Below are 14,723 nucleotides of genomic sequence, written 5' to 3'. Positions count from 1 at the left end.
GCTTGGAAGCCCCCAAACCCGGAAGCTTCCGAGATTCCTATACCCTGCCGGTCTAAAGCCAGCAGGGCGGGAGGTGCAACGGAGTTGATCTTTGCCTCCCCATCCTCCGATCTCCATTATTTTTGCTAGATGGGCTTTTCAGCCCGCCTAGCAAAGGCACTTCGGAGGGAAGGAGGCTCAGGATAACTCATACCCTGGCCTGTGCAGTCTCCTCTTTTCCTTGCCCACTGGAGCACCCCCTTTTCCCCCTCTCCGAAGTCGATTTTAGGACCTCAGGGAGGCAGCCAGCGCTGTTCTCTCTGCTCCAACTGTGAGGGTTCAGGGATGGATCTCCAACTCCCCCTTCCGAGGTTGGACCACTGTCTCCAACCTTGGAAGGGTTATTTCCAAGCCATCCTATGGTCCCTAGGACACTTGCCCAGGGCCCATAGGATTGCTCCCTCCAGTGTTTTAAAAACCAAATAATCCAGAGATGTACACTCCAGGGTCTTCGTATGTATGCCAGGTTTCAGGGGTCTAGGTTTCTTGGTTGTGGCGTTATGTGGTGCTGATGGACAGACAGACATCCTCTTATTATACAGAAGATATATATAATCTCCCTTTTTCCTTCAGAAACCATTGCTGTTACCCATATGCACTTTTATACCGTAAACAATGCAAAGATATACATGTCTACTCAGAAGTATGCCCCATGGGATTAATTCTTAGGTAGGTGTGTATAGAATTGCAGCCTCTTTCAATCAGTCATCAAAGGGAGCAATCCTATGGCCACTAGACGCTGCCTAGAGGGCCACAGGATTGTTTCCTTCCCAGAAACCACACTCCCCACCCCCTAGTAGCCAGCATGGTTCTTTCCGCCGCGGCTGCATCTCCGTGCTCGGATACGGAGTGCGGAGACAGGGAAAAGTGGGTGGTCTCCGGGGCAGGAAGGGGAGGCTTCGGAAGCAGCTTTAAGCAGCTTTCTATTGAGTCTTCAGGCTCCTTCCCTCCCCATCCCCAAAGATGCACCTAGATGGGCAAAATCGCCCATTTAGGCAAACATGCAGGATGGCTGCAGCATGGAGGAGAGGATCCCATCTCTGCTCCAGCTGCCAATCCAGACGGATTTGCAGCCTTAGGGCACAATCCTATACGCACTTACCTGGGAAGAAGTCCCATTGAACCCAATGTTTCTTACTTCTGAGCAGACATGTATAGGATTGTGCTGTAAGACTTCTTTCCTGGAGTGATATTCCACTTAAAATTGCATCCAGCTAACTAGTTTCCTAGCCCCCACCCCCCACTCCAAACAGAAATACCCAGAAACTGGAAAGAAAGGAAGAAAATAAAGAAATCGCTTTATTTGTGGACAGCACTCATATCCTTGCAGCATTTTTTACAACACTGTTCAGTGTCTGGTGTGACAGATTTTCTTTTCCTCCTGGAAAACCTCAGCAGGGAAAAATAAATCATTTCTTCTTCCAAAACTTTCTGTAATCGTCCAATTTAAAGTCATCTTCAAAAGCAGCCTCCTGTTTGACTTTAAGCTTGCTGGTATCCCGTCTCCTCAACCGGGCTTTCCTTTCAGCTTCAGGGAGAGTGTTGATGTCTACAGGCATCTAGAGAAGAAAGGGAATTATTATTATTGAAAAATAACTTATTTTACTTAACACCCCTAGGATTGGCACTTTTTCCCATCGCTGGAAGGATCTTGGTCGTTTATCAGCTGCAGAAATTCAGCAAGGGCAGCTTTGCCCAGACAAGCATGTCAGAATATTGCCAGAAGGAAATGTTTCAATGTCTGGGACCCATTATTATTACTACTACTATTACCATTACTATTACCATTAAAATTTCTTAGGGTGCAATCCTGTGCAAGTTTAGACGGAAAAAAAATCCTACATGGCTGGCTACAACAAATGTCCATTAAAATACAACCACTCCATAAAAGAACTAACACATCAGTAACAACTATAAACAATTTGACTGACTCCAACAATTTGGCATTCTGAAGCCATTCAATTCTCAAGTCACTAGTCCTGGTGCTTAATTCCTCTCATGGATGGCCAAGATCTATGCCTGTGGCTTTCCAGCTGTGTGTGAATCCCTGGAAGCTTATGAGAGATTCTGCAGTGGGAAAGTTGGTAATCACTGAAAAGCTTTCCTCAAAGGCAGTGTATGCACCACGACTGATTTTTTCCTGCAAAGCATGGCTAACAGGAGCACGTCAGATGTGTCCTAGAATGCTCGCTAGTGCTTATGTAAAAGAATGCGAACAGCCCCAAAAGCAGCCAGTGCTCAGCACTAAGTGAAGCTTAGTTCTGATTAAGGTCATAATCCTGTGTCTGGATTGTCCAGACTGCAGATGTGGGGCTCATATGACCAAATGCTCTGCCATGCAAAAACAATTCCCTGCACACAGAAATCTAGCATGTCAAGGGGGAGGGTTCTAGCCTAACCTTCCCCTTATGTTAGTTAGTTAGTTAGTTAGTTAGTTGGAGCATTCAGTGATGCGAGCCCCACCCCTGAAGTGGTACAGTCCAAAAGAGGGCTAGGCCAAAGAATCCAATAAGTTTCCAGTCAAACACAGGAGCCAATTGTGTATGAATTTTGCAGCATGTTTCAAGGAGACGTGTATGCTGCTCTCTCAGATAGCTGGGAGATCGTGCCTCCCTCCCTCCCTCCCTCCCTCCCTCTGAGAGTAGAGGAAAATGGAATCGACTCTCACCAAAAGGATCCGCCTTGGCTCTTTGTAACGAATATGGATTGTAGAGCCATCGGGCCTGACGAGCAGTACTGGATAGTTCCGGCCATACTTCTGCCTGGAGATGCAAGCGATGGCTGTTCGATTGGAGTTCAGCCAGCTGGCGGATGTGTGAAGCCCGCAAGGCCTGGCCAGGAGCCCAGACAGTGCCTCTAGCTGCAAGATCCTGAAACCAATTCAGAGCAAATAGGGAGACTTATCAGATTCATGCAAAAATTGCCATACCCACAAACTCAAAAATTGCCATACCCACCTCCTCTCAAACAAACCCAACTCTGATGAGGAGAAGCCAGGGTGTAAACAGCATAAAGAGACTGTTTGGCTTGGCCTTAAGAGATTAGAAAAGCACCACACAGACTACAGCATTACCCTCTGCTTTGTTACAAGGGAGATTTCAGAGAACTAGACTTTTAGATCATATATGCCCATGTGGAAGGTATGAAATCGAATCAATTATTCATGTTTTACTCTGCTGCTCCTTTTATATAGAGTTTAGAGAGATCCCTTCATGGATCACTGCCTTGTTGTGGCGAAGGGGCTTGCGTAACTCAGTGAAGCCATAAGCTATGCCATGCAGGGCCACCCAAGACGGACAGGTCATGGCAGAGAGTTCTGACAAAATGTGGTCCACTGGAGAAGGAAATGGCAACCCACTCCAGTATTCTTGCCAAGAAAACCCCATGGAACGTATCACAAGGCTAAAAGATACGACGCCGGAAGATGAGCCCCTCAGGTCGGAAGGTGTCCAATATACTACTGGGGAAGAGCAGAGGGTATTTCCAAGTAGCGCCAGAAAGAGTGAAGCGGCTGGGCCAAAGCCGAAAGGACACTCAGCTGTGGATGTGTCTGGTGGTGAAAAGAAAATCCGATGCTGTAAAGAACAATATTGTTTACGAACCTAGGAACAGAATGGGAAAGACTAGAGATCTCTTCAAGAAAATCGGAGATCTCAAGGGAACGTTTTGTGCAAAGACGGGCATGATAAAGGACAAAGAAGGCAGGGACCTAACAGAAGCAGATGAGATTAAGAAGAGGTGGAGAGAATACACAGAAGAACTATACAGGAAAGATCTTAATGTCCCTGATAGCCATGAGAGTGCGGTTACTGAACTTGAGCCGGACATCCTCGAGAGTGAAGTCAAGTGGGCCTTAGGAAGCATTACTAACAACAAAGCTAGCGGAGATGACAGTATTCCAGCTGAGCTATTTAAAATCCTAAAAGATGATGCTGTTAAAGTGCTGCATTCAATATGCCAACAAATTTGGAACACTCAACAATGGCCACAAGACTGGAAAAGGTCAGTTTACATTCCAATTCCAAAGAAGGGAAACGCCAAAGAGTGTTCAAACTACCGCACAATTGCGCTCATTTCACATGCCAGCAAGGTGATGCTCAAAATCCTACAAGCTAGGCTTCAGCAGTATGCGAACCGAGAACTACCGGAAGTACAAGCTGGGTTTCGAAGAGGCAGAGGAACTAGAGATCAAATCGCCAACATTTGCTGCATCATGGAGAAAGCAAGAGAATTCCAGAAAAATGTCTATTTCTGCTTCATTGACTACACTAAAGCCTTTGATTGTGTGGATCACAACAAACTGTGGCAAATTCTTAAAGTGATGGGAGTACCAGACCACCTTGCCTGTCTCCTGAGAAAACTGTATGAGGGTCAAGAAGCAACAGTAAGAACCAGACATGGAACAACGGAGTGGTTCAAAATTGGGAAAGGAGTACGACAAGGCTGCATATTGTCACCCTGCTTATTTAACTTATATACAGAGTACATCATGAGAAACGCCAGGTTGGATGAATCACAGGTCGGAATTAAGATTGCCGGGAGAATTATCAACAACCTCCGATATGCAGACGATACCACCCTAATGGCAGAAAGCGAAGAGGATCTCAAGAGCCTCTTGTTGAAGGTGAAAGAGGAGAGTGCAAAAGCTGGTTTGAAACTCAACATTCAAAAAACTCAGATCATGGCATCTGGCCCCATCACTTCCTGGCATATAGAAGGGGAAGAAATGGAAGCAGTGACAGATTTTACTTTCTTGGGCTCCAAGATCACCGCAGACGGTGACTGTAGCCATGAAATTAAAAGACGCTTGCTCCTTGGGAGGAAAGCTATGGCCAACCTAGACAGCATAGTAAGAAGCAGAGACATCACCTTGCCGACAAAGGTCCGTCTAATGAAAGCTATGGTTTTCCCAGTAGTAATGTATGGCTGTGAGAGCTGGACTATAAGGAAGGCTGAGCACCGAAGAATTGATGCTTTCAAACTGTGGTGCTGGAGAAGACTCTTACGAGTCCCCTGGACAGATGGACACAGCCCAGAAGAAGAAGAAAGGGGTGGATGCACCCGATCTCGTCTGATCTCGGAAGCTAAGCAGGGTCAGCCTTGGTTAGCACTTGGATGGGAGACCGCCTGGGAATAAGGCTTCCTGCACTGAGCAGGGGGTTGGACTCGATGGTCTTGTAGGCCCCTTCCAACCCTATGATTCTAAGAAGTAGAAGAAAGGAAGATGGGCTCACCGGATGACACAGTGGCATTTAAAATAATTATGACTCAGTGAAAGAGGGTTAATTCAGAATGGGTGCAATCCTTGTTTAAACAATGCTGGGAGTTGTAGGACTTTTTCTGTCTAGACACACATGGGATTGCATCCTAAAGGACACAACTCAGAAGCTTAAGGCTCGCTTTGAGGCTCTTCCCCCATCTACCTAAATATGCTCTGGTTGCAAACGGCACTGGCCTTCCTTTCTCAAGGAGCCTCTTAGATCCTGGAATCAAACGTGTGCAAATGAACGGCTGTTTTATCAGATGAACACCTGGCTCAGCACTTCAGAAAATGAAAGGTGCCTTGCGAAGTGTGAATCACGGATCAGGCTGGGCACCTTTTAGATCCACAAAGGCTCTCCCTGCGAGAGGTTTTTGCTGTATCTCTTGATCTGCTATTTGCAGGGGCAGAACAAAGACCCCACATTGTGCCTGGCGGGAGTCGCATGAGCCAGGTCACAGTTAGAAATTGCAGAGGTGGACTTCTCCCAGTGCGTCTCCTAGCCCAGGCTAGCCGGGGGCAATGGGAGTTGTAGTCCAACACATCTGGAGGCCATCAGGATGGGGAAGGCTGTCCTAGGGCAACATCCTGTCCCAAAACAGGATCTCCCAGCCATAAAAAGCATTTCAGGCTCAATTAATACATAAAGGACCACACCTGGAATCCTGGGTATAGTTCCGGTCACTGCACCTAAAAAGGGATATTGTAGAGTTGGAAGAAGTGCAGAAAAGGGCAAATCAAATGATCAAGGGGCTGGAGAAACTCCCCTATGAGGAAAGGTTACAATGCCTGGGACTGTTTAGCTTAGAAAAAAGGCAAGCGATGGGAGACATAATACAGGTGTACAAAATTATGCAAGGTGTGGAGCAAACAGATAGGAGAGACATTTTTCTCCCTGTCTCATAATACTAGAACCCAATGGTGTCATCCCATGAAACTGAATGGTGGGAGATTCAGGACAGATAAAAGGACTTCTTCACACAATGCATAGTCATGTGGAATTTGCTAGCAGAAGACATAGCGATGGCCACCAATTTGGATGGCTTTAAAAGGGAATTGGACAAATTCCTGGAGGATATGTCTATCCATGGCTAATAGGCTTGAGGGCTATGTGCTATCTCTAGTATCAGAGTCATCCAGAGTCATAGGTTATGCCTATGTACAACAGTTGCTGGGGAACATGGGTGGGAGGGTCCTGTTGCGCTCGTGTCCTGCTTGTGGGTTCCTGGTCGACAGCTGGGTGGCCACTCTGTGAACAGAATGCTGGACTAGATGGACCCTTGGTCTGATCCAGCATGGCTCTTCTTAATGTTCTTAGGCTCCCTGTCCATTCGTGCTCCGAGGCCTTTCCACAGCTCTGCCCTGGCTAATTGCCGCAGTATTAGAACATCTGCACATCTTCTTGCTCCATGAGACATCTGAAGAGATTGCAAAGATGAAACGGAAAATGGTGCTTCGAGCAAGACAAGGGCAAGTTGGCCGAGGGGGCAGCCGGGAGGAAGGAACAGGGAGGATTACTTGGGAGGAAGGTGAGCAGTGCCTGGGAGGGGTTTGGGGAAAGGGGAGGGACAACAGCTAGTGTGGTGTAGCGGTCAGGGTGTTGGACCAAGATTGGGGAGATCGAGGTTCTAGTCCCCACCTGGCCAGGAAGATCACTGGGTGACTTTGGGCCAGTCACTGAATCTCAGCCTAACCTACCTCATAGGGTTGTTGTGAGGATAAAATGGAGAGGAGGGCTTGGGCTCCTTGGAGGAAAGGTGAGATGTAAAAGAAATAAATAGATAAAAATAAATAAATTGAAGGAAGACATGGACTGAAGACCCTGGAGGAGCGGGGGAGTTAAGAGTTATATGAAGATCTCTGGAATGCAGTTCATAATCTCTTTGAAAGCATGCACATAAGAAACTGAGGGAGGGCCCATGGCTCAGTGCTAGAGCCCCTGCTTTGCATGCAAAACGTCCCAGGTTCGATCCCTGGCATCACCAGGCAGGGCTAGGAAAGAATTCTGCCTGAAAACCTGGAGAGCCATGGCTGCCAGTCAGTGTCAATAATACTGGGCTAGTTGGACCGATGGTCCAACTCAGTATAAGGCAGCTTCCTGTGCTCCCCATGACTGCTGGCAGAGGTGGTTCTGGGAGGAGCAGAGCCAAAAGGCATTTGATCCCAGCCAAGCCAACGGAGGGGGCCTCGCTGTCTCACCTCTCCCCCTGCTGCAGCCAGGTGGAATGGCTCCCTCTTCCATGGGGAGAGGGAGGAGCCTAACGGCAGCTGGTCCCACCTGGGTTGACGGAGGGGGCCTTGTTGTCTCACCTCTGGTTGCAGCGCAGAGAAATGATGGAAAGAGTTCTGGGAGGGGAGAAGCCAAATGGGCCCAGGCATGCTGAGGGAGGTGGCCTCACCAATTTCTAGGCGGAATGTCTGAGTTGGCATCAAGTGTTGAGTGACTTATTATGGCTCAGTGGTAGAGCACATCCCTTGCACGCAGGAGGCCCCAGGCTCGATCCCCGGCTTCTCCGGGTGGGCTAGGGAAGAATCTGGCCTGAAACCCCGGAGAACTGCTGCCAGTCAGGGTCAGCAGTAGTGGGCTAGATGGACTGAAGGTCCGACTCAGTATAAGGCGGCTTCCTGTGTTCCTGAGCTGCCTTATACAGGGTCAGGCCATGGGTCAACCTAGCCTAGCATGGGTTACTCAGAGTAGCAGTGGCTCCCCAAGGTCTCGGACAGGGGCACTTCCCAGCCCTTTTATCAGAGACCCTCTTAACTGGCAATGTTTAAAGGCCCAGGGCCTTCTGCCTGCAAACTGTGGTGCTCCGCCCCACCGGACAGAGGTCGCAATTGGGCTGGAGAGTGAGGAAGGGATCGTCTCCAACAGCGATTGGTGAGGTTTGAAACACGCACGCGGGGCCAACTCATTTGTAAAGGTTGCCACACCCCATTCATTTGGCCTTAACAGACATCTGCTCTTTGCCCCTGAGAGCCATCTTGGTCCAGCAGCGTCCGCCGATTCAGTCTTGCATGCCTTTCGCTTCCAGCCTGGGCAGCATATAGAGCAGCGACTGGGCTGGGACTCCCGGAAGGCAACATGGAGCCCCCAGCGTCCCCCACAAGGGAGAGCAAAGCAAGTCCTAAATGAAGAACTCAGCGGGAAGAAGTCTGCATTCCTAATTCAGGCTGTGGAGCAAGTATGTCAAGGAGAGCACACAGGGCAATTTTAAGGACTCTGCCAGCCCCAGAGAGCCCCAAAGCCAACAAAAACAGAGGATGCCTCATTGATCTCCATGCCCAAGGAACCTGGAATACCACTGCTCTCCATCCACAAACCATCTTCCCTCCAGTCCTTGAAATTTCTCCCTGAAACTTAAGTGCATCACATTTCTCCATGCCACTGAGGAAACTACGCACCAAGCATAGAATTCAGCTTTTTCCTTTTTTTAAAGGCACACAAGTTTCTAGTCCTTTTGACAGAGGAAATAAGTTTGGTAAAGTGCGGGCAATGCCTGGTGGAATCTCAGCACTTAGAGGAAGGCCAGGTAACTTGAGGCTCTCCAGAGATCCATGTGGAACCACCACGCTCCTAGTGGACTGTCATCCACCCAGAAAAGAGCCTTCAGCGCAGTGGCCCCCTTTCTTTGGAACTCCCTGTCCCTGGAGGTTAGGCAGGCTCCAACACTATGTTGTTTCCAGCACTTCCTGAAAACAGATATTTTCTAGAAAGCATTCCTTAACAGACTAGCTACGTTTTTTTATTTGCATCATGTTTTTAAAAGAACATTTTAATCTTTTTATCTTTTTATTGTTTTACCTTTTATGTGCACTGCTCTGGACTCTGCTTTAGAGTGGTACACAAACATTGTAAATAAATAAATAAATGTTTTGACCTACAGCTCTTATCAGCCCTGGCCAGCATAGCCAATGGTGACAACCAATGGGAGGTGTAGGCTGAAACATCTGGAGGGCCACAAGTTCCCCACTCCTGACCTAGAGGAAGTGATCAGGACACCGTTTCACTGTTCATTTCTCCCCATGTTTAACGGAAGCCCACACAAAGAAAGGGATGGGGAGAGAGAAAGAGGCCTGTGAACACATTTTGTTTGAGTAATTTCTTCAAGTCTCCATCTTCATTTTTCTCAGCAAAGAATCTAGAGTTTTTTGCACCATCCAAGACAGATAATCAGCCTAACAAATTTGGTTAAAAAAAAACCCTACTACTCCACAAGACATTTTAGTAGCTAGCTGCCCATTCACACTTACACAAGTAATTTGCAGGCTTCTGCAGTCAGCTGTCTGCTATCCATCACTGGAATTTCCTTTACTCTTCTTTTACCTTTATTAATGCCATTTCTTGCCCATTGGGATCCTGAGCAAACATGCAGCCCAATACTATGCATGGTTACTCAGAAGTAAGTTCAGCAGGGCTTATCCCCAGGAAAGTGTGCATAAGACTGCAGGATTACTTCTCTGTGTGTCCAAGGTGGGGGGAGACAATCAACTGAAGAACAATGGGATTTATTTCCAGGTAATTTGTACAATATGGGTCAAACCACAATGTAAAGGACCATATCACTTTTAGATCCTGGACTGTGCCTGGTACCCTGATGCTATTAAATAAACATCCCAAACTAGTATTACCTTAGAGTCCTGCTTATAGTAGCCATTCTGGATCCAACCTCTAGGATTGGCAAATGCTGCAAAGATCTTTGGGGGACATGATCCAAGGGTTACAGTGTGTCTTTACTGTAAGAAAAAGAAAAGCAAGGGTTACTACAACTTTCCATCCATTGGCTTTTTGAATTGCTTCATCTGACAAGAGCCCCAGTACCCATGATCAAACACCCCAGAATGGCACACACACTCTATAAAGCGGCCCAGGCATAACACAGGCCAGCATGTGGTGGGAGCAACAGGCTGACCTGAACCAAGGATCCAGTAAGCCCTACTTCCAAGTAAACACACTGTATGATCAGTCTGTGTTGCCTCAGTGGAATTATTAGTACTTGTACCCAAAGAAACATGTTAAGAACTGAGGCATTAGGTGATAACTCTTGCTAATCTTAAATTAAGATTCTGCAATGAGATGCCATACAAGCACTTGGGAAACAAAGGCATATTGTGACGGAAGACAGAGGTGCTGTTTTATTTTAGCAACAATAACTAAAATAGAGCCTCCGCGGTCAGAGGCAGTCTACCTCTGAAGGCCAGCTGCTGGGGGCCAAACAATCAGGGATGGCCCTCATCACCATTGCCCCCCCACCTGCAGATGGTTCGACCCTTGCCTTCGCCTGCTCTGAAGACCTGCCGCTCCCTTTTTCTCCCCCCCCTTCTCCGGGAATAGCGTGACCTACCGCTGACCTCCCCCTATTAGATCCCCAATGGTTTGCCCCTCGCAACGACCCCCCCACACACTTCCGCCCCTCCGTACCAAAGCGCTTCGCTCACGTGACACGGCGCTCGCGACCGGGGCACGGGCTTCGCCGTCTCTCGGCGCGCGCGCGCGCGCGCAGCTGGCCCCGCCCGCCCTTCAATGCCGTCATCACCCGGCGACGGCGCGACGCTCTCCCGCTCCGCAGGGGAGGGCACGGCGCGGAGATGACGTAGCCGGTCCCGGTGTGAGGGGCGGGGCTTGCCTGCGGCGGCCGGGCGCTGCCGTGCCCCGCCCCGCCCCGCCCCTCCGAGTCGCCTCTCCGGGAAGCGGCTCCGGCCCCTCTCCGCATGCACGGGCGGCGCTTCCTGTGCGGCGCGCTCGCAGGTGAGTGCGCCATTCTCGGGTCCCCCGAGCCCACCTCCGCTCTAGCGGTGTTTCACTGAAAGCCGCCCTCCTGCTTCCGTGGCCCTTCACCTTGGTTCCTACCTGCCCCTCTCCGCGGGCCCCTCGCCTCGCTTTCCCTTAATCCCCCGGACAGCCGCGCCCTCGGGTCGCCCCGCAGCCGCCTGGCTCGTCCGCCGGACGCTCCCGTCCAGCCTCCTCCCCGCCCTCGGTGTCACCTCGAAAGCCTTCCCCGCCCATTTTGCGGCCTCCCGCGCTTGCCGTCCGCCGCTGCCGATCCGCCGGCGCCCCCGGCCGCGCTCGCCCCGGCCCTGCCCGGCCCGGCCCCCCATCCCCGAGCCCCCCGTTCCGCAGCTCGGGCTGTCGCTGAACGCGCCGCGTCCCCCGGCCGCCTCCCCCCGCCTCGCTGCTTTTATTGAGCCGCCCTCCGCTCCAGGAGGCAGCGCCGCAGTACAGCACGCATTCCGAAAAGCGCTTGCCTCAGACCTAAGCGGACGCCGATGTTAGTAAACGCCAGCTATGCAGACGCGCGGGCATGCGGTGCTGCAGCCATTTATTTATTTATTCATTTATTTTATGTATTGCATTTATATCCCGCCTTTTTTCCTCCAAGGAACTCGAGGTGGCGTACATAATCCTCCTCCTCCTCCATTTTATCCTCGCAACAACAAGAAGCTGTTGTTGTAGTTTGTCCCTTTGCGGGGGGGGGGGGTCATGTTGTTGCTGTGGCATTCCGGAGATAACGAGAGCCGTTGAAAGAACAGACCGGTGGCGCTCCCAGGCTAGCGAAATACCCTCCAAGTGGCGCCTGCCCTTCAGCGAAAGAAGGAGACCAGCCAGGGAAGAGGAGATGCGCTAACCGCTGCTTCTCCCTTCACCTGAGTGTTTAAAAGACCTGAGTAACAGGCTGGTTGGAAGATGGCAGCCTTTCCTGCCTCCTTGTGCCGTTAATTCCCCATCACTGGGAAATAGGTCTCATGGAGTTCAATGGGACTTACTCCCAGGTAAGTGTGTAGAGGGTTCCAGCATAAGGGTATGTAATTGGGGCATTGGTGCGTTGATGGGATGCACTGGATCCTCATAAGGTGCACATGAACAGCGGATGCAGACCAGGGGAAATGCTTTAGAATAGGGGTTGGCAACTAGAGGCTTCTGGGTTAAATCTGCTCCGCATGATCCCAACTTGATATCATTCCAGAAGGGAAATGGGGTGTGGAGAGAATGACATTTTATGGCAGCCAGACTTGGAAGCAGACCACTTTGTGGGACAGAGTCTTGACCTCCAACCCTGGCTTCATTTTCAAAATAGTGTAGTTACTGACCAGGGTGATAGAACATTTTTTTTAAAAAACAGTCAACAGTTGGCCTTTCTCCAGTGTGGTGTAGTGGCAAGAGTGTTGGACTGGGAGCTGGGAGATCCGGGTTCTAGTCCCCACTCGGCCATGGAAGCTCACTGGGCGACTTTGGGCCAGTCACAGACTCTCAGCCCAACCCACCTCACAGGGTTGTTGTTGTGAGGATAAAATGGAGAGGAGGAGGAGAATGTAAGCCGCCTTGGGTTCCTTGCGAGAGGAAAAAAGGTGGGGTATAAATGCAATAAATAAAATAAATAAATAAGTGTGTGCTGCCCCTAGGATAATAGTTTTCTTTGTAGCTTTTCCTTAAACAAATCCTGCTATGTAACAGAGATCATGAACATGAGGTTGCTAGAGGGCGTGAAATTAACAGCAGCTACAGCACAGAATTAGTATGAGTTCTAAGCAGCCATCAGTTGTAACAAAGTAAATCCTGGAAGGAAATAACAGCAAAGCTAACAGCAATGAGAGCTACTTTTCCCCGAAAGAAGATACATCAATAAGTATATATTGGTTTTGAGGTTATGCCTTTGTATCAACAAAATCCTTTTCAGAAAGTTGCACAGTCATTTTGAAAGCTGAGTGCCAATGCCAAATTGAACTGTGGCAAAGCATCTTTTGCATGCTGTTGGCAGTTATTACTCATGTGTCTGGCTGTCCGGTGATTTGATCAGGATGACTTTTATTTCCCATATAATTCTCCATTAAGCACTTCATGAAAACAACTGAAACAGGAAATATGCAGTTATCGCAGCCCTCTGCTCAGGAATGCATGTGCTGTGCTCCCCCAGTAACTAGTCCCATAGCTTCATCGGCATGAGCAGTCTTTATAAGCCGGAATGAATTTCTTACCAGCCCCTTGGCTGTGTGCCATTGGAAGCCAGTTCAAGTAGAAGAACAGCCACGTTACTTTCACCACACCTTTATTTAAATGTGTACTTTTCCCTGTCCTGATCTTCACACAAGTTCAAAAGTTGTTTTATAATTAAGCAGTTGCGTTTGCATACAGATGCAGTAATTAGGCTAACTAGGGACGTGTATCTGGTGATCTAACTGCTTATTTCAAATCAGTATAGAATTCAACACCCCTTTGATTTATTTATTTCATTTCTAACCTTTCCAATAACTAATGTCGACTTGTTTTCAGTTCCCCATCCTGCCAAATACTGAGCTGGTTATTTAGAATACATAATATATGAAGCCAAGCCCCCTCTCCTGTTCACATGGCTCCCCAAAAGTATATGGCTCCTCCATAGGGCTGAATGTCAGGAACTTTCCCCCATTTGACTATTTAGGCTCTTGACCATTGAGTCTACTAAAACTCTTTGGTCTGAATCAGTATGCAACCCCTCCTGTTCCTGGTGTCCATTTCCCCTCAGCCAGACCCCTTTTGCATCTGTTACATTTGCCATGCAACATTCCATGACTTGATCATTGTTTTCTGCCCTTAACAGTTTGAATGTTTGTGAATATTCTGTTATGTCACAGCAGCTCAGCCAATGGCTGAGAGATAACATGTATAGCTCACAGAAAGGCAGGCTAGGTTTTCAGCCATATGTAATGGTAATCTCTCCAGGCATCCACAAATCCACTCACCAGAGGCAAGTGCACATAGTTCTCTGGGCAGCAAGACGCCCAGCACCACACAGATGCCTACCCTGGAGATCTCCTTTCCACTGCAGTTTTCAAGTGACGCCTTACAAGCAGCAGGAGATGCTTCTGCTGTTTCTCACCTTGCACAAATGAGAGGACCCTGCCTCTCTCTCAAGCCCTCTGGGCATGCCAGAAGACTTGCAGAGGGGGGTGGACTGATGGTGACCACAAAAACCTTGGGGGAGCTGGGGGACGACAGGAAGCTCTGGTGTGGGCTGGTCCATGAAGTCATGAAGAGTCGGAAGCGACTGACCGAATAAACAACAACAACAACAAGCAAACTGAGCTAATTTTTTGTGGACCTGTCTCTGACATTAAGTTTACTGTACTTAAACAGAGCAGCTTCAAAGAGCAATCTCAACAGGAAGCTGCTGCATTGGAAATTCATGAACAACCTTAACTGTGTTTCTTTAGGCCAAGGATCATGAGTGGTTCTTGCATTACTTATTCAGTTTATGCAAAGCATTTCTTTCCTGCTCTTCCGTCAAAAGAGTCAAAAGAGTAAAGAGTCCCGGCTTACAAGAATCAACAATGGGACAGTCCCTGCCCTGGGGCTCACAGTCTGAAAAAGCAGGAGGTACAAGGAAAGGGAGTTGGAGGGAGAAGGGAATTAAAAAAAAAAAAAAGCAAGATGGTGATGCTTGATTCAGTT

At 48.8% G+C, this 14,723-nt stretch overlaps 2 protein-coding genes across 11 annotated transcripts in view; one reads left to right on the top strand and one right to left on the bottom strand.

Annotated features, from left to right (window-relative positions):
* Positions 1–1,312: 1,312 nt before the first annotated feature.
* MRPL55 (mitochondrial ribosomal protein L55) lies at positions 1,313–11,251 on the bottom strand. Of its 8 annotated transcripts, none has more exons than XM_084859473.1 (5): positions 11,148–11,251; positions 9,929–10,033; positions 5,957–5,989; positions 2,708–2,909; positions 1,313–1,598 (listed from the first exon to the last, which is right to left on the bottom strand). In XM_084859473.1, exons 2-5 carry the CDS (start codon positions 9,952–9,954, stop codon positions 1,449–1,451), a joined length of 411 nt encoding a protein of 136 aa, XP_084715599.1. In that variant the 5' UTR covers positions 9,955–10,033; positions 11,148–11,251; the 3' UTR covers positions 1,313–1,448. The 8 variants fall into 8 exon arrangements, with proteins under 8 accessions (XP_084715599.1, XP_084715601.1, XP_084715597.1 ...); XM_084859475.1 differs by lacking the exon at positions 11,148–11,251 and adding an exon at positions 10,642–10,822; XM_084859471.1 differs by lacking the exon at positions 11,148–11,251 and adding an exon at positions 10,719–10,822.
* GUK1 (guanylate kinase 1) overlaps positions 10,882–14,723 on the top strand; it is a 23,724-nt gene continuing 19,882 nt past the window's right edge. For 2 of the 3 annotated variants that reach the window (XM_084859468.1, XM_084859469.1), the window contains exon 1: positions 10,882–11,045. In XM_084859468.1, coding sequence (XP_084715594.1) covers positions 11,009–11,045 — 37 coding nt within the window. In that variant the 5' untranslated portion in view covers positions 10,882–11,008. Of the gene's footprint in view, positions 11,046–11,793; positions 12,068–14,723 lie in introns of those variants that run through there. The other variant, XM_084859470.1, reaches the window with a different exon arrangement.

The sequence above is a fragment of the Heloderma suspectum genome, chromosome 5 (genome assembly GCF_057233095.1).
Source record: "Heloderma suspectum isolate Gila_16-S chromosome 5, 16-S_ref, whole genome shotgun sequence".
NCBI lineage: Eukaryota > Metazoa > Chordata > Lepidosauria > Squamata > Helodermatidae > Heloderma > Heloderma suspectum.
This window is presented reverse-complemented; position numbering and strand designations above follow the sequence as displayed.